We start from the raw sequence: 20,478 nt of genomic DNA on the forward strand, positions 1-20,478 counted from the left end.
CCAAGAAACTAGTGGAGCACTAAATTAGGTTATTTTAGACCAAAAATTTTTTATTTTTTTCAAAAATGGCAAAACAAAACCAAAACTAAAACACGCAATGGCGGTTTTGCAAAACCAAAACACAACGGTAATCCAGATCCAAAAACAAAACCAAAACACGGGGGTCCGTGAGCATCTCTAGTTTTGTGTCACTATGTCAGTCCACTACTAGGCTCTAAAAAAAAAGGCCAAAGGTCAGCTTTCATTGGTTGGGATAAGAAGAGGCTATGCATTTAGGATTGTCAGGGACAGTTCTAAACTTTGTATTTAGGGGAGGGGGGTGTGGTGTATCAGAGTCCCCCCTGTTAGTTATATTAGGGAAAAAATTATATATTCAAATTGTGGGGCTTCTGTGGTGCTCCATTCAACTATGCAGAAAACATTTCACCGCCATAAAATAGATCATGAAAATTGGAAATATCTGCCTGCTTTGTACTTTCCAGGGCACATTGCTATTGGGAAAACAAATGTCCATACTCTCAGGTACACACTTAAGGGGGGGTTCCAGTAGTAAATAACATTGTTTTGCAAGAGCTGTGCCTGTTACATACACTGCAGTATATAACATAGCCAAGCCATGCCCAGTGGCCGCAGCTCCTCCAACCAGTGGCCGCAGCTCCTCCAGGCATTGTCCTCAGCTCCTCCAACCAGTGGCCACAGCTCCTCCAACCATTGACCGCAGCTCCTCCAACCATTGGCCTCAGCTCCTCCAACTAGTGGGCACAGCTCTTCCAACCAGTGGGCGCAGCTCCTCCAACCATTGGCCGCAGCTCCTCCAACCAATGGCCTCAGCTCCTCCATCCATTGGCCTCAACTCCTCTAACCAGTGGGCGCAGCTCCTCCAACCAGTGGCCTCAGCTCCTCCAACCATTTGCCGCAGCTCCTCCAACCAATGGCCTCAGCTACTCCAACCAGTGGGCGCAGTTCCTCCAACCATTGGACACAGCTCTTCCAACCAATGGGCGCAGCTCCTCCAACTATTGGACTCAGCTTCTCCTACTTAGTCTGTGCCTGTGAGGAATGGACAGTCAAAGCATTGTATCGGAGAACAGTCAGGTTTCAAAACATGAAGGAAAACTCAGCTCTGCCTCACTGATGCTATCTTTATATAATGCTTATTAGATGTTAACCTCTTCCTGACCAGTTATGTTATTTATATGAAATAGAGATGTGTGATACATAAAGGGGCAGATTCAATTGTTCGACCAGCAGCGGTAGTGAGGAGGGACAATTGTCTGACCAGCAGCGGTAATGAGGAGGGGCAATTGTCTGACCAGCCGCCAGTGTCGGACTGGGACATGAAGGGCCCACCGGGGGAAATGCAGCGGTAGGGGCCCACTACAATGGGGTGTGGCCAACTGTAAGAGGGGTTGTGGTCAGTCATTAAAGGGGATGGGGTCATCCCATGGAGGACAACGTATAGCACCATAGTATGGTCCATAAAGAAAAAGAGGACATTTGCAGTGAGGAGCCGCGAAGGAAAGGCAGAAGAGAAGAAAGAAGTCAATAGGAAGGTAAGTGAAGGGGAGCAAATGCAGCATGGAAGGCACTGTGTGAGACAGGGGAAGGGGAGGGATGAATTGAATACAATCAATCGTCATCAGCTATTTGTGTGCTGTCCATTCTTTGTGGTTAGTGTTCTCTCCCCTCATAGTGTACACAGAAAACAAATGCTATAATACAGTACTAGAGATCAACCATTCATCATATGAAAACCACAATATAAGGGTATAGACTAAAAATTAATATATCCATGAAGCACTATGGAGACCACAAAATTATTAGCATAAAAATATATGCACATTTAAAATATTACATAAATCTAATTACACTCTAGACACTGGCAAATAAAAACAGGACTCTAAAAAATGATCTACCCACAAAATGTACACTCAATAATAATCCAATGCCACTACAAAGGACAAAAGCAAAACATTAATATTAAAGCATATAGCAGATGCAATCCTATAAGGACCTAACTGTCTCAATGTGTTTTATTCTGATTAAGATATGCTTCTATAGGGAATAAAGTCCCAAAATTGATTGAAAACAAATAAACATGGAACATGATATAAACAGTGAATTTGGTTACTAGTTTATTAGGAATCCATTCATTGGTCAGCTGCAATAGGATCCTTTTATAGAGGCACTGAAGACGTATATTGCCATGAAGCCATTCTAATTTATCTCCCTCCCTCCGAGGTCACACAGTGGAGAGCTCTAGAGAAGTTTGCACGATTTATTACACTTACTGATTACACGGACTCACACTGCAGTTAGGACGGCAACTTTATGACTACAGGACGCCTGCAACTACAGCAGAAGGAGTAATCTGAGATCTGTGTCACTGTGAAGCATTTCTGCCTCTCTCTGTCTCAGGAGCAGGAAGTGTTCTCACGTGCTGGCTGTAGGCAGGGATTTATTAGTTTAACAGTCTCCGTTTCATATGTAGACTGACCGCAGCTCAGTAATTCTCTGCTCCGCCCCACCAACAAAGAGGGCGGGGTTATCAGGCAACAGGGCCTCCCGGGGAATACCCCGACTCCCCGGCAGGCCAGTCCGACACTGCCAGCCGCGGTAATGAGGAGGGGCAATTGTCTGACCAGCCGCGGTAATGAGGAGGAGCAATTGTCTGAAATTGAATACCGAAGAATTGAGTTTTTCTTTGATTTGTACAAAGAAGTCACACATTGAGGGTCATCTAAGTTGTCTCCTATTCAATAATCTATCCTGTTGTTGTCACATTCTGTTTGATGATAGACATTTAGGAAGACTGGAAAAATGTTGGTTAGTATCAGCAAAAGAAAAGTTTAATTTATGTTTTAGTCAAAATCAATACCTTATTGAAGACTTGTCAGCGTACGGGTTGCACAGGGAAAAACAATCATATGCAACCACTGCAATTTTTCTCCAACACAGAAATAAAAAAGCTACCAAAGCTTAGAAACTGGAACAGTTAAAAAAAAACAAAAAAACTTTAAGCAGATAGTTTTCATATTATGGAGAATGAAAAAAGATTTGGGGGAAATGTATCAAAGTCCAGTTTTTTCATCTCGCGGGAGATCTGTTCCTTTGCAGCTAAAATTTAAAGGGGCGATGGTTTGTAAAGGCAAACTTGCCTTTACAAGCCATCGCACCTTTAAATTTTAGCTGCAAAGACGCCGATCTCCCGCGAGATGAAAAAAACGGACTTTGATACATTTCCCCCCTGGTTGGGATCTCATTGAGAGCCGGTGGAAATAATCTACATAGCAGATATAGGGGGGGATCCAATCGTGGATCTAACTCTCATAAACATTTTGACTAACATTGGTGTCTTTAAAACATCAAATATGAATTTATATATAATGTAATAAATATAAGCCATTCCCATTTTACATGAACATTACCAAAAGCGGAAATTTAGACATGCATCTATGTATGCGCAAGGTGAACGATTAGGCTTGTTTGTACAAAACTAAATGGGTTGCATGTCTGCATTGGTGGTGGTTACTATATCATACTTGCCGACTTTCTTCAGCTTCCTTCCGGGAGCCAGCCAGTGGAGGGGGGCGTGAGGGGGGCGGGACAGCCAAAATCACGTCATTTTGGCCAAACGATCTAATTCTGCCTAATTCTGGGGCACTTCCTAGTGAAGTGGGCAGAATTCGGGAGTTTGCCACACTCACCCGGGAGTCCGCGAGACTCTCACAAAATGCGGGAGTCTCCCGGACATTCCGGGAGAGTTGGCAAGTATGTACTATATGACTTGATATGATTGTCCCTCTATTTTGGGGATCCCTGCTAGATTATAACATTTGATTGATGGGTACTACAAAGTTGCATCTTCCTTTTCCTCCTTAATTCCAGTATATTGAAGACAAGGTTTAGTAAAATACTGTATAATCAATCGTGTGTGCATATAAACAAAATGCTTGTAACATCTTTCTTTTTCTAGCCCACTGTGTGTGAAAGGGAGCTGTGTGTGTTCGCTTTTCAGACGCTAGGTGTAATGAATGAAGCTGCAGATGAAATTGCAACCGGTGCTCAGGTATTTAAAGATAATTTTTTTATTTTTTTTAAATAGTCATTGTTACATACTTAACTATTATTCTTAAAATAAAAATTTAACTCCACACTTAAAAAACAAACAAACAAAACATTGTGGTAGATTGATCAAACCTTCTAATAAGGAAAAGTGGAGGTGTTGCTCATAGCAACCACTCATATACTCTAGAGTATGTTGGCTAGCATCTGATTGGTTGCTATAGGCAACACCTCCACTTTTCCTGTTTTGAAGGTTTGGTAATCCTATCCTGTCCTCGATAACAAGATACACTGTAAACAATGATTGTTTAATACTACAATGGAAAATGGCACAATGATTAATCAGTTTTTAACTGGCAAAAGGTCCAAATAAAAGAGGTGGCTCATTACAAGTGGAAAACACCACAGACAAGATCAGGAACTAGCAAAAAATAAATACATATTATGTACTGTGTAATAATGTCATTGAAAATTGATAACATATTACTTTTGCCAATAGTGGCTCTACAGAAAGTACATTCTTGCATTTATCAACCAACATCACTGCCAAGGTGTGATCCTTGACTGACAACTATCCTTAGTTTCCCACATCAACTCTAAATGATCTATATATATATATATATATATATATATATATATATATATATATATATATATATATATATATCATGCTGCATACATCTAAAAAATATTTCCTGGATATGTACATATCTCACACAAGACACTGCAAAAACCTTAATTCATGCACTTATCATCTCCTGAATCTACTATTGCAATTCCCTCCTTACTGGTGGTCTTTCCCCAATCAGACTCTTACCCCTACGATCTTGCATGCAGCAGCTAAATTGATTTTCCTTCAAATCGTTCTTCCTCTTCTGAGTCACTCTGTCAGTCTCTACATTAGTTGCCTGTGTTTCAAAGAATCCAATATAAAAGTCTTCTAACATACAAGACCATCAACAAAATTGCACCAACATACATCTCCTCACTCGTCTCAAAATATCTCCCAACTCGACACCTCCGTACTGCAAATATCTGCACCTCTCTTCCACTCTCATCACTTCCTCCCACTATTGTCTACAGGACTTTTCTCGGGCTGCACCCACTTTGTGGAATTCCCTCCCTTGCACACTAAGACTTTCCTCTGGTCTACAAACCTTTAAGCGTTCTGTAAGAACACACCTCTTCAGACAAGCTTATAATATTCCTCTACCACCTTCTTAATCGCCCAAGGTTACCCTATTACCACCTTCTACACAGCTAACAGAAGACAACAACCCTCTGTCCGACATAGTTGTGTGACTGAGCATACAGCCCACTAAATACTTTTTAACCTTTGCATTCTAGCTGGATCAATATGCAATATGATATAGCACTTAAGCTCATGTATCTAACTCACATTGTCCCATAGATTGTGAGCAGGGTCCTCTTACCTCTCTGTCTGTATTACCCAGTATTGTTTCATTACTGTTTGTTCCCAATTGTAAAGCGCTACAGAATCTGCTGGCGCTGTATAAATAAATTTTGATGATGATGATGATGATCTTATGTTTCCAGGTTGTAGATCTTCTAGTGTCCATGTGTCGCTCTGCTTTGGACTCTCCAAGGAAAGTTGTCATATTTGAGCCATATCCTTCGGTGGTAGACCCCAATGATCCTCAGACCCTGGCCTTTAATCCACGAGTAAGTTTTTAGTTGTTTATGCCAGTATGTATATATCTTTTGTACAGTACTGCAAGTGTATTAATAATATATGTGTATATGTTTGTGGGTAAATGTGTCAAGATGGAAGCTGAAATATAAGTTTGTTTGTAATTAGAGTAAAGTTTTTTGTCTTAATGTGCCTGTTACAAGTATTATATCGCTGGGCCCTAGGGCCCCAGGGCAAGATTTGAGACGGAACTCACCAATATACACGATCGGTCACAACACTAAAACCACCTGCCTAATATTGGGTAGGTCCCCCTCATGGCACCAAAGCAGCTCTGACCCGTCAGGGTGTCCTGTGGTATCTGGCACCAAGGTCTTAGCAGCATATCCTTTAAGTCCTGTAAATTGTAAGGTGGGGCCTCCATGGCTCTGACTTATTTTTCCTGCACATCCCACATATGCTCGATTGGATTGAGATCTGGGGAGTTTGGAGGCCAAGTCAATACCTTGAACTCTTTGTCAGATTCCTCAAACCATTCCTGAACAATTTTTGCAGTGGGACAGGGCTCATTATCCTGCTGAAATAGACCACTGCCATCAGGGAATACCATTGCCATGAACAGGTGTAATTGGTCTGCAACAATGTAGAGGTAATTGGTACGTCTGTCCAAGTAACATCCACATGAATGCCAGGATCCAAGGTTTCCCATCAGAACATTGCCCAGAGCATCACACTGCCTTTCCTGGCTTGCCTTCTTCTCATAGTGCCTGCTGGTGCCATCTCTTCCCTAGGTAAACGACAGACACGCACCTGGCCGTCCACATGATGTAAAAGAAAATGTGATTCCTCAGACCAGGCCACCTTCTTCTATTGCTCCATGGTCCAGTTCTGGCTTTCACGTACCCATTGTAAGCACGTTCGGTATAGACTGACAGGTCTGCGGCTACGCGGTCCCATACGCAGCAATCTGCGATGCACTGTGTGTTCTGATACCTTTCTGTCCTAGTTAGCATTAACTTTTTCAGCAATTTGTGCTACAGTATCTGTTCTGTGGTATTGGACAAGACGGGCTAGACTTCGATCCCCACGTCCATCAATGAGCCTTGGGCGCCAATGACCCTGTAACTGGTTCACCTGTTGTCTTTTCTTGGACCACTTTTTGGTAGGTACTAACCACTGCATACCGGGAACACCCCACAAGATCTGACGTTTTGGAGATGCTCTCACCCAGTTGTTTAGCCACTACAATTTGGCCCTTGTCAAAGTTGCTCAGATCCTTACGCTTGCCTATTTTTCCCATTTTCAACACATCAACTTCAAGAACTGACTATTCACCTGCTGCCTAATATATCCCACCCTTTGACAGGTGCCATTGTAACAAGATAATCAATGTTATTCACTTCCCTTGTCAGTGGTTTTAGTGTTGTGGCTGATCGGTATATACCGTATATACTCGCGTATAAGCCGAGTTTTTCAGCATACTTTTGTATGCTGAAAAAGGGCACTCGGCTTATACACGGGTGAACTTACCTGGTGTCCGGTCCCTCGGCTTCAACTTCTGCATATGCGTTCCAACACAGGAAGTTCGGCATTTGGAACGCAAACTTGCGTTCCAAATGCCGAACTTCCTGGTGTTGGAACGCATATGCGTTCCACTGCCGGGTAAGTGAAAAATCTCTCTCTCTCTCTCTCGCTCGCTCTCGCTCTCGCTCTCGCTCTCGCTCTCGCTCTCTCTCTCTCGCTCTCTCTCTCTCTTTTTTTTTAAATTTACAGTGCAATTACATAATGAACAAACAATACAGCCACCATGTTCATACATTTATATCCCTACCTCTTATATACCCCTTTATTTAGGTTAGGTTGTACCCAATGATTTTATAATCATTTATGAATGTTCCTTGTCATCTACTGTTATTTATGGTTTAGCTAAAAATGATTTCATAGATTGAACCTATCATTTTTATTTAGGTTTTTAAATTAGCCCTCTTTTCCACCCTAGGCTTATACTCGAGTCAATAATTTTTCCCAGTTTTATGTAGTAAAATTAGGTGCCACGGCTTATATTCGGGTCGACTTATACTCGAGTATATACGGTATATGTTTAACTGGATAAAGAAAAAAATGGAAAGATGATTGAATAAAGCTAAAGATTATACTATAAACATACTAGGCCTGATTCATTGAGGCACGCAAAACTAATGTATTGTCCGTTTGTTTGAAAACGCACGTAATTTGGACATACGCACGTCCGTGTTCAGCTACAAGAGGATCTGAAGAAACTTCTCTTGTTGAATATGTGTTTAGGTACGTTCAGCAGGTGCCTTTATGAGAGAGACACAACACACTGCAAGATACGAACAATGCGTATGTTCAATATGGCAGAGGAAAAATAAAAAAGTATTCAGTTATTGTCACCTGTAAATAATATAGTCATTAATGAAAAATCACTAAACAAAATTATTTTCTTTTTTTTACATGAAATACATTTATTAGGATATTATTATTGTCTACTGTACATATAATGCATTTTTATAGTTGTTCTTAATTGCATACACATCAGTCATTACTATAACTTACACCTGACCTGTAGCTAATGCAAATGATACGGTTGAAAAACACGTACCTTAGAGATGTCCCAAGTCCTGAATCAGGCACTATTGTGTGCGCTCCAGCTTGGTACACACCTACTGTGAATTGACTATGTGTATACGCCCAGTTCCCTCACCTCATCCTGAAAGTATAGGCTGTCGTAAGTGTCCTTCGCACTTGAAGATGAATTGCATTCACTTGTGTTCTTTGGTGTAAAGGCCGTCGCTGGGCATACACAAAGCAATTTAAAGCAAAATATGGCCCTTTCGGCTTTAACATCCCTTAACGAATCAGGCCTAATATATATATATATATATATATATATATATATATATATATATATATATATATATTATATGCATGCCATTATTTATAAATATTTTTAACAATGATTATAGCAAATAAAATTTTTTGGGTATCATAGTCTCAATTCACTGGTACCTTCAAATATTTTCCTAATTAATATCATTATGCTGGGTACCGATATTGTCTGTTGAAAGCTCAGGCACAAGCACTGCTGCTGCAATTTGACAGAAATATAATAAACGCCATCTGTGACCACGGAAATAAACGGTGGAGTGCATTGTCAAGTGCCAGCGAGGTGTTTTCTACAGGCTGTATCAGGCAGATATCCTATTTCAAGTAACCAGAGTTATTCCAATAAATTGTAGTACCCAACATAACTATTTGGATTACTGGCCTTACACCCATGCAGCAGCATCATGGAAGCTATTATAAGGGGTCAGTGATGGTACCTCCTCAATTTAGGGGGTGAGTTAGGGCACAAAAAGAAATTACATGTAGTTGTCCTTCAGCCCCTGGTTGTAGATATTGAACTGATAACAGGGACTGTATGGGGCATTGTTGATACATTTCAGCTCTAAATTCATTTTAGTCCACCCCTCCTGCGTACACAAGGATTGGGCAAGAAAGTAATATCCACTTGTATATCAATGTTTTCCTTCCACTGCCCAGTTACAAGGATACGTCCGACCTCCATCAATGTGTAGATATAATTGTTGTGCCAGTAATAACAGCTATGACGTCACCTAAGACTTTTTGTATTTCATGCTGTTGTGTTGAAGAGAACAAGTGTGGATTGTTGTCTCTATCTAGTACAATTTTATTATTTTCTTTATACTGCATTTATTATTGCAGATATCTTGACAAAGTTGTATTTTTTCCCCAGAAAAAGAACTACGACAGAGTTATGAAAGCACTAGACAGTATCACTTCCATAAGAGAGATGACACAAGTGAGCACATTTATTTTTATATTGTAATGAATGTGAATCTGAAGTTGTCTTAAATTATAATAGAACACCACAAAGGACGGATGTGACACATCGTAGCAAAGTAATTGGTTGTTCCTAGGAAATATTATTGAGTGATTACATATATTGTGTTTGCTCCATAGCAGTAGTTACATAAAAGGAAGATAGTTGCGCTCATGATACCGGGAGAGAGGAAGGCGGATACTTCCTCTGAAATATCACATTTAATGACTCGTCTTAAATAAACGCACTAGGGGCAGCACGGTGGCTAAGTGGTTAGCACTTCTGCCTCACAGAGCTGGGGTCATGAGTTCAATTCACAACCATGGCCTTATCTGTGTGGAGTTTGTATGTTCTCCCCGTGTTTGCATGGGTTTCCTCCGGGTGCTCCGGTTTCCTCCCACACTACAAAAACCTTCTAGTAGGTTAATTGGTTGCTATCAAAATTGACCCTAGTCTCTGTGTCTGTCTGTGTGTGTTAGAGAATTTAGACTGTAAGCCACAATGGGGCAGGGACTGATGTGAGTGAGTTCTCTGTACAGCGCTGCTGAATTAGTGGCGCTATATAAATAAATAATGATGATGATGAGCCAGTGCTCTCCACTTATGAAAATCAGGTGAGTCAGGTGCCAGCCATGTCCTAGAAAATCACCAACTTGGCAACTGTCATTGAATTGGAAACATAAGCAGCTGTATATTTATTTGTTAAGTCTTCTAACGAAATGCCATACAGACAACATTCATGGGGGGAGGGGGGAACAGTATTAAGAACACATTCCCAAACTTCTGACCAAAAGGTATTTACAACCGAACATATAAGTGTATTTGTTGGTAGTGAAGGCAGAATATGGCTCTGCAGAGACACTTAAGCATATGAGACCACTCGTCATCCAATAAGGGGCTTAGATCCACTTCCATTTGGCTTTCAGTGAATCTAAGTCATTCGGGGCAAGTGAGTAATTAAGATTTGAGTAAAGTTGGGATATAGTGTTTCTCATACCCATCCTTTGCAGAAGACTCTATAGAGAGGATGATTGAATTAATGGAGGGGAGGCAGGAAACTGTGCGTTAAGAAAGTGTCTTAATTGAAGATAACAGTAGAACGCAGAGTTAGGGATACCCTTTTCATCATCATCATCACCATCTATTTATATAGCACCACTGATTCCGCAGCGCTGTACAAAGAACTCATTCACATCAGTCCCTGCCCCATTGGAGCTTTACAGACCGAGAGAGACACAGACTAGGGTCAATTTGATAGCAGCTAATTAACCTACCAGTATGTTTTTGTTGGAATGTGGGAGGAAACCGGAGCACCCGGAGGAAACCCATGTAAACACGAGGAGAACATACAAACTTCACACGGATAAGGCCATGGTCGGGAATTGAACTCATGACCCCAGCCCGTTGCGCAAAGGTTTTCAAGAAACCAGACTCATACAATTGTCCAGTATTCACAATACCATATCTCCGCCATATATTGTATTATGGCAGTTTATTAAGTAGCGGGAAGGAGGGATTATGCCACAAGTATAATCGTAGGTTTGGAAGGGCTAGCCCTCCAGCCTTAGACCTGCATAGTGTAGGATACAGGTCCTGCCCTCCCCCCACACAAACGAAGAGATGAGCCTATCTATCTTATGGAATATCACCCTTGGGAGATATCCTGGAGAGTGTTGGAGAATGTATAGAAATTTTGGCTGAACAACCATTATAAATAGATTGATCTTGCCCATGACTGTGAGCTGAAGTTTCTTCCACGTATGAGACTTCGTTTTAAAGTATTCTATAACCAGGTTAATGTTGAGGGACACAAACTGACTTGAAAATTTGGATATCCATACACCGAGATATTTAAAACATTTGGTCCATTTAAGGGAATGTCTATTCTCATTATCGAAGCCGGAATATATAAGATTTGTCCCAGTTAATCAATAGACCCGAAAAGTATCCAAACTTATTAACCACCTCTAGAAGGCGGTCAAGGGAGATCTTAGCACTCTTAACAAATCTAAATTCATATTGCTATTTTAAGAACAGGAAATGTATTATGTATAACTTGGTTTGAGCAACAGGTTTTGGTATATTTATTGAATTTAAACTTGTTAAGCTGTATTCAGACAGTAACTACAAATTTACAAATGTTTATTTTAATCCGATTTTTGTTACACATGAAGCTTCAAGTTTCTCAAGAAAACATCGTCAACATTGTAAACCAGAGTTATTCTATAAATAATAAGTGTTGGAAATGACTTATTGAATACAGTCATTGCTCTGAGATATCACAATCGGTAGTTTCTGCGTCTTCTGATTTTTCGGTTTTACCATCTTCATGAACTTTTGAAAATGGAAGGTTTGCCTTAACTGAGACAAGCTTGTCTATGTTGTACATACTAGTTTATATCTACATTTGACATGGATATTGCCAAACATAGACCAGTTTCTTTCACATGATGCAGAAGAAGTAGAAATATGAAGCAATTGGCAAATGCAAGGGCTTTGGCTGTGCTACTGTATTGCAGCAGGGATATGCATAGGAATGTCCCAGGCTGCTTCTGGACCAAACTCCTGGAGATGTTCTGTATTCTTCAACATCTCAAAGTACCGTTCCAACATCAAGTCCTGAGTATATTGCTTGTTCAGTAATGTATTCAACACCAATAGTAATACTAAGGTCACTAATATGATTTCTGCTGAATCTTGTATCCAGGAGATTTGCAGAAGCCTGACTTAAATGACAACAAAATGAGCCCCTCTGTTTATAAAGTCAGATTTCCTTCCTCTGTACCTCGGAATATCTGACAGACGTGCACTCTCTGATTCAGGTACAGCCATTGCTGCAGACAATGGCTTTAGAATCTTCGCGGAGTTCTACAGCTTATTCCAAAAGACGCCCTCATCAAGTATTGGATTCCTTACACATCTGAATACTCTAAGATCCTCAGTTATTACTGTTTCTTAAAGAGCTTCCTTTGTTTTTTTTCTGTAATCTTTCAGCCAAGATCATCACTGCATCCAATCTAGCTTTATTACAGACTGAAGTTACAATATAGGTATCTTTTGATTGTTTATTTTGCTCTTCCAACATACTTAGCAGATTGGCCACAACTTGATTAGGAAGCTGGTTTAACAAATGGTATGCACATAATATTGCTGCAATATGGATATTTATCCATTATGATCTTCCATGCTGCTTTCCTATTACTTGCAGTTAGCAAAGCAACCACTTTACAACCCCAATCATCTAGGACGTTACATATTTTACTACTGATATAGTCTGCAGGATGCCTGTTCTCTCCTGCTTTAATAGTGCTCTAAAAAAAACTGGCTAAGGTGTTATCGTAAAGTTTGATTCCTTCTCCCTGCACATTTGTTCATCCATCTGCAAGACAATGCTTTATTGATTTTAACCTTGGACAAATTGGTTTACACCTCCGTATGCTGACTCTAATAGCCGCTTGCTCAAAGACTATCTGCTGGACAAGCAATATGATGGTCTTAGTCATTTAAAGGTTTACTGCCAATATGCATTTCTACAGTTACCGACAAGAACTTGGGCTATTTTCTTCTGACCATCAGGTGTCTTCTTGTCTACAAATAAAGATATTGAGAGTATTTTGTATACAGTTAGTTGCAATATTTATTTACTTGAGAAAGTTGATTGGGAAACTCTTTTGTGATTCTGGTGTAGAAGAAGAAGACGAAGCAGCAACAGGACAAAGAGGAATATCGGGAAGAGCTTTCATCGTCCAACCTCCTCACTTATACCCATAAATTACACCTCTTACATACAAAAATATATTTGGCCTTTTGATAGAATTTGGAAATGTATATTTTATTTGCAAATAACAGTTTGTATTTGGAGACTTTGGAAAGTCTAACTCTAGTGTCAAGGATAATAAAAAGAAAAATGTAATGTATTGGCTTCCATGTATAAGCACTGAGCTACAGCATGTGCAAATGTAGTAATGGATCAAGGAGAGAGACCTCCCCCGAGGTACCAATGAATAACATCACTCCCCTGCAGGTCTTTGATAAGATTCGATGATCTCTAAATAAAAATATAAGATTCGTAGGTATTCCATTACGCATTACATACATTATAGAAATAGACCAATGCAGCTTAAACATAGTTAATTATACTAAAATCAAAGAAACTTGGACTCTTCTCTTTCAATATAAAAGTACACTTTCCTTCAGCACCTTTATGCTGTATCTGTACATTTGGATCTCAAGCCCACAAGCCCAGGAGGATGCAGATTCCAGCTCCAAATCCCTTTACACGCTCTTGGGGCTTTTGAACAATCAGGGCAATACAAACCTTTTTTCTAATCGGTACAGGAACACAAATGGCTTCAAGATCAAAAGTCAACAATAAGGCAAGTCCATGAATAAGGAAAGCACAATATCCTTCTTCCTCTGCCCGTGAAAGTGACAGCGCCCCCTGGTGATATCCTCAGTGTACAGGAATTGTAATCATTGTGTGAATCAATATTGTAGGTAGTCTTATATAAAAGTAATTCTATTACGTACAGTATATATTTGGGACATATAGAGTAGTAGTATACCTTGTATTAAAAATGGTTTTCATTATTCTAAAGAAAATATGTAACAGATGTCTTTGCTACCCTTCTAAGCATATTTTCCAACTTTTGAATGTTGCCTTCCGGGAGATCACGGAGGGGAAGTGGGTGTGTGATGACGGAGGGAGTGGAGCTCGGCGAATCGCGCAATTTTGGCTCCTCCCCCAGTGACGCAATCATCATTTGCATCATTTTACTGCGGGAGCCAAAATGACACAATTCCACCGAAAAAAACATTATGGAGGCTTCAAAACCTGCCCACTTCACTAGAAAGTGGGCAGATGCAGGAGAATAACCTGCTCTTCCGGGAGTCCGGGAGAACTACCCAGATTTCGGAAGTCTCCCGGACATTCCCAGAGAGTTGGCAAGCATGTTGATTATCTTGTAACCCAGGACCCCTTGTAGGCTCAACAACATGTGTTGTTCTAGCTAAAGACTGAGGAAAGGGTTTACAGAATGTTGCAATAGCTTCATTCAGTCCCAGGATAGTAAACTTGTAGGTGCTGTGTTAATTAAGAGACTAATATCATTTTGACCTGGTGTTGCATGCTACTTAACCCTTGCCTAAGACAGAGGAATGTTATACCTGGTGCATGAAAAGATACCTTTAAATACATATCATGTGTCACACTTATGTAGATAAAATGCAGATGATGGCATTAGAGCAGATCTGCATTTTATCATATATGAGCGTTGAATTTGAAGGCGCTTATATGAAAGATAAGGTGGAATCTTATCCTCGTGTGACCCTGGTATAACATTCTGTACAACAGTCAAAGTCCTGCTTCAAATAACCGGCATACAAATCTATGATAATAATATAATGTTATGCTTTCATATAGTACTTTATCTTACTACTTGAGTTAATTATCATTAAATGACTCATCCAGCCTAATGTCTGCATTATATATCCTTGCTGACAATATGTACAGTACTAATGTGTTTATTTGTTTTAGGCACCTTATTTGGAAATCAAAAAGCAGATGGATAAGCAAGATCCCTTAGCCCATCCTTTGCTGCAATGGTTTGTGCTGCTATTTATACACTTTATAGTCTACACAGTTTCCTGAGAAATGTATTATCTTCCAAATCAAATTTGTTGCTGTGCTCCTGGGAAAATCAGATCTATGTCCTGGCAGCAAGGGCTGAAACGACATGGTCTGACTGTGAAATAAGAGAGCAGCTAAACCATGATGCATTACAGCAAATGTATCACCCCCTAACTTCTTATAGTGGTTGATAAAATAAAACACATTCTATAAATGCAGCTGTTATAAACTCTGAGGGCTAGATTTACTAAACTGCGGGTTTGAAAAAGTGGAGATGTTGCCTATAGCAACCAATCGGATTCTAGTTGTCATTTTGTAGAATGTACTAAATAAACAATACTAGAATCTGATTGGTTGCTATAGGCAACATCTCCACTTTTTCAAACCCACAGTTTAGTAAATATACCCCTAAGTATTTTTGTAGAACTACAAGTGCTAGCATGTCTATTATTACCTTTTATTATTAACTTTTATTTATGATCATGGCTGACAGCGACTGACAAAACATGCTGGAGCTTTGGGAACTACAAGCACCAGCCTGCACTTGCAGCCAGGGCAACAATAGTAATTGAGGGAAAAATCACTGATTTTCAAAGTCATTTCAACTTATCCATTTGGAATCTTCTGTCTTCTTTCCTGAAGTAGTCTAATGGGTTTAAAAGGGGTTACAAAGTTTTTAAAAAAAAGCATACGAGGACAACATTACTTGCTCCAGGCAGAGCCATTATATGAATTAATGAACTTATTTAACCACTAGGGGCTAGATTTACTAAGCTGCGGGTTTGAAAAAGTGGGGATGTTGCCTATAGCAACCAGTCAGATTCTAGCTATCATTTTGTAGTAGGTACTAAATAAATGACAGCTAGAATCTGATTGGTTGCTATAGGCAACATACCCACTTTTTCAAACCCGCAGCTTAGTAAATCTATCCCTAGGAGTCAATACATGAACAACCAATCAGAGCAGTTTTCCCATTTTCCAGTCAATCACACACAAGCTACTTTGATTGGCTGTTCACACATTGAACCTGTCATTTATTCTCGTCATGGTTCTATGATGTGTGTTCCCAATAGGTACTGTTGGGGAACTACATGTTACAGAAGGCTCTGACTGCCAAGGCATGCTGGTTCTACCATTCTCTGGCAGGCGCTGGTTCTGCAAGTGCTGGCAAGCCTAAGCAGTCATTGACTGGCAGGCCGTGCTGGGACATGTAGTTACATTATTGTACATGATCTATTTTGGCCTATTCAAGAACAAAAAACCGGTGACTATTAAGTATCCCACCCTGTAGGGTTGCATTGGCAATCTGCTGTTCAGTGAAACCATGCAAATGAGAGTTTAGCACCGTCATTTCCAGATAGCATAATTTTCAGGAAACCACGGTTGAAGTTTAACAAGTGGATAGTCAAGTAAGTTGCTTACACAGGCAACTAGATACACACATGGTAAAATGATCAATTTCATAATGAGGGCTCTTATTTGGTCCACTATTACCCACTCTATTTAGCTTAATTAAACTGATCTCAATGAGAAAATATAGACTAAACGTTTGTCTGAAATAGTCTTTTAAAGGTGTAAAACACACTGTTATATCATTATTTATGCTGATATTGCTTTATTTTTGTGTGTATTCTTTTATTTCTAATAACTTACTTTATAGTACAGTACATTGTTTTAGAAATGCTACTGGTACAGTATGATTCTTGGTGACATCTGTGGTGTTTCATTTCTCTAGTCACGGGGGTAAATTTACTAAACTGCGAGTTTGCAAAAGTGGAGATGTTGCCTATAGCAACCAATCAGATTCTAGCTGTCATTTTCTAGAATGCTCTAAATAAATGATAACTAGAATCTGATTGGTTGCTATAGGCAACATCTCCACTTTTCCAAACCCACAGTTTAGTAAATCTAGCCCACAGTCTTTATTTTTATTGGTGAGCAAGCAGATAGAGTTTTGTCCTATTACACCTGTCACTATACAGAGTTATTAGTCACCTTGCACGTTGGGAAACAGCAATGAGGGAAGTGGTTGGAAAGATATTTGCGAAATGCGCCATTCTCTGCACATTTACCATGTAAGGGCCTGAGTCATTAAGGAGATCAAGGCACATTTGCTCCTGGACAAACCATGTTACAATGCAAGGGGTGCAAATTAGTTTATTATTTTGCACATAAAGAAAATACTCGCTGTTTTGTCATGTAGTGCACAAATACTTTATAACTTTATTTTGACGCTTAAATTTAAAGTTGGTCTAGCCCAACTATAAATCTGTCCCCACATTTTAAATTTACCTCCCCCTCCAATGCAACATGGTTTTGCCCAGGTACAAAGTTAATTCTTTTATTTGCTTTGCTCTCCTTAATGAGTTAGGCCCACTGAGAAAAAAAAGAGTAAAAAAGAGTAAGAGAGTAAAAAAAATAAAAAAAGAGCATCTGTTTATTCCTTGCTTATTTTTTTTCAGGGTTATATCGAGTAATAGATCTCATATAGTGAAATTGCCAGTTAACAGGGTAAGTTATTCCCCCAAATAGATGCCATTGGAGTGATGTGGGCGATTTGTATGATATATTATGCTATATCTTATTATATACTGCATAAGGCATTGTTTTTTACTGCATTTTCTGCTTCTTTACTGCAGCTGTGAAAGTCAAGTATTTTATGATCACTAAAGAACAATGACTGCTCCGTCCTATCTAGTTCCAAGTCATTTACACTTCTCAATCCAAACTTCACACTGTAAAATCAATGATCTAGTGGTTTTAACAAGGTACAGGAGGGAAACATTCTTCAAAGGAAGAGAAGTATGAGGACATGTACTGAGACTGGGGGGAAGTAGGTTCAGAGGGAATTTGAGGCAAAACTACTTAACAGAAAGGGTAGTGGATAAGTGGAATAGCCTCCATCAGAGGTGGTAGAGGCTAATACAGTAGAGCAATTTAAACATGCTTGGGATAGACATAAGGATATCTTTACAAAGAATAAAGGGTTTGAGGTTACCATAGCTTTAAAAATGTGCAGACTAGATGGGCCAAGTGGTTCTTATCTGTCGTCAAATTCTATGTTTCTATGTTAATGGGTCTTAAGATAGAACACCATGTAACAATGCCCTGCTCCCTGCCATGGGCAGGCTGGGCTGGGGGCAGGAGTGCATTTTTTCCCCGGGTCTGTCCCATAGTGGGCTACCTTAGGGTCACTGGGCCATCTACATTACTTGTGGCTAATAGGCTGCTGAGTGGAGTCTTGCCCCCAGGGCTAACCTATGCCAGCCCTGCCCTGCTCCCTGTGTTCTTGTCATGCTGTGTGGTAGCACCATGGCATTCTCATGCCAAGGACTTTTACTTAGACTCCCATGATTCTTAGCGGCCTCAACCACAGTTTGAAGAATCATGGGAACTCCTCAGTAAGGGAGGATAGGAGACGTCTGTACATGGACTGATACTTTAACTTTCATTATTTATTTATATATATATATATATATATATATTATATATATATATATATATATATATATATATATATATATATATATATATATTTATTAATGTTATGCATACTGACATTAGTTTTTCACACATTTACAAAAATGTATATCGTCTACATATGACAACATTACTTTAATATTTCAATAATAATTGAGTAATATCTATACTATAATCATATGAGTTAAAATTGTTCTACTGTACCCTATGGGAGGTTGTACATTTTACAAATAATTGAATAGCTTTTAACGCTTATCCCTCCCTCCCTATACTGTAAATGGATCTTCTACTTGTCCGCGATAGGACCGTTTGTGCAAAAAAAAAAGTGCATCAAAAAGTTAATTGAATATCTGGTAAAGTTAACCCGCTCTAAAATGAGTGAAAATGACTGAACGCGGTGTAAAAAAAAAAAAAACAGAGATCAATTGAATTCCCCCCTAATTGTGCATTGAAAGTAACCACGTCTGTTGAAAGAACTATCACAGTTACATGATGATAGAAATTACATTAGACGATCTCTAATCGGCGACCAACCATAATTATACTACAGCAAAGCAGAAATAGATACAAATATAAGCATATAAGTCCACAAAATTAGAACTACACTGGGACTTTTGAAGACAAGCTTACAGAGTTGTTTTAATCATGTAGCAATCTATGATCACATTTGTTTGCATGAAACGCTACAATCAGGGTATAACAGGGTAGGTGTCACCTACAATGCACAGTAACTTTGTTAGTACCAAAGGTCATCCAATAACTGCACAATATGTAGATGCACAGCACACTTAGGGCTAGATTTACTAAGCTGCGGGATTGAAAAAGTGGGGATGTTGCCTATAGCAACCAATCAGATTCTAGCTTTCATTTTTTTAGTGCTTTCTACAAAATGACAGCTAGAATCTGATTGGTTGCTATAGGCAACATCCCCACTTTTTCAAACCCGCAGCTTAGTAAATCTAGCCCTTAGTCTTGTGCAAATACACCTATTTGTGCAAATCTTGTGCAACTATCGGTTCATGCTCCTTTCCGTCCTCCGCAAGTTCCTCCGTGCAAGTGCATCGTGTGACCATTTGGGGGCAGAAATGGTAAAAATGTCAGTGATAGTAAAAATACCACTTCAAGGACTGTTCCCTAACTTCTGCCTCCAGCCCAATTCCTAGTGGAGTGAGGGAGATGAAGGCCTCCGTATCAGGGTATTGCTTCATGGGGGGGCCAAAATGACTCAATTTGCAGAGCTCTGCCCCACTCCACAGTTGTACTTCACAACCCCACTCACGGAGGGGACAATAAAAAAGTTGGCAAATATGCTGTAGGGCCAGCTCATTATATTATAAGTTTTATAGGACATTTTTCTCCCCAAATACTGTTCCTTTAAGCCCAGCCATAGCTTAAAACATACTTGGCTACTTTCGGCAAGTGTAGTCCGGGAGAGGGGCGTGACTAGAGGGCGGGAGGGGGCGGAATTTTGGCCCCGCTCCCGCAACGAAAATAAAGTTTTCTCGTGGGATCGGCCAAAATGCCGCGATTCACCGCAAATCGCTTCATTTAGGCTAGGCAGTTGCGGGATCCTGGAGACTTGACTGCTCTCCCTGGGGTCCGTGAGACCAACTCGAATTTCGGGAATCTCACGGACATTCCTGGAGAGTTAGCTTAAAGTAAATCATGAAAGTAAGACCACATTAGTACTGTTCTTATTTCATATATAAATTGCATCTGGTTTGTACAAATCCCATTTCTAACAGGCTGAAAAGGAACTTCCAAGTACACGTAAAAATCAGAATATTA

At 39.8% G+C, this 20,478-nt stretch overlaps 1 protein-coding gene and 1 long non-coding RNA gene across 3 annotated transcripts in view; one reads left to right on the forward strand and one right to left on the reverse strand.

The window, feature by feature from the left end:
* Nucleotides 1-20,478, forward strand: part of PARP8 (poly(ADP-ribose) polymerase family member 8) — a 185,233-nt gene that overhangs the window by 144,478 nt on the left and 20,277 nt on the right. For both annotated transcript variants that reach the window (XR_012678637.1, XM_075183879.1), the window contains exons 15-19: nt 3,977-4,069; nt 5,623-5,748; nt 9,495-9,560; nt 15,118-15,185; nt 17,673-17,721. Coding sequence is in view for 1 of the 2 variants with exons in the window: in XM_075183879.1 (XP_075039980.1) it covers nt 3,977-4,069; nt 5,623-5,748; nt 9,495-9,560; nt 15,118-15,185; nt 17,673-17,721 (402 nt within the window). In the remaining variant the exon portion in view is untranslated. The remainder of the gene's footprint in view (nt 1-3,976; nt 4,070-5,622; nt 5,749-9,494; nt 9,561-15,117; nt 15,186-17,672; nt 17,722-20,478) is intronic.
* Nucleotides 13,437-13,990, reverse strand: LOC142109525 (uncharacterized). Its single transcript, XR_012680412.1, has 2 exons — nt 13,900-13,990; nt 13,437-13,629 (listed from the first exon to the last, which is right to left on the reverse strand). It is a non-coding gene; the product is annotated as an uncharacterized LOC142109525 (long non-coding RNA).

This window comes from Mixophyes fleayi, chromosome 1, assembly GCF_038048845.1.
Source record: "Mixophyes fleayi isolate aMixFle1 chromosome 1, aMixFle1.hap1, whole genome shotgun sequence".
In the NCBI taxonomy this organism is placed as follows: domain Eukaryota; kingdom Metazoa; phylum Chordata; class Amphibia; order Anura; family Limnodynastidae; genus Mixophyes; species Mixophyes fleayi.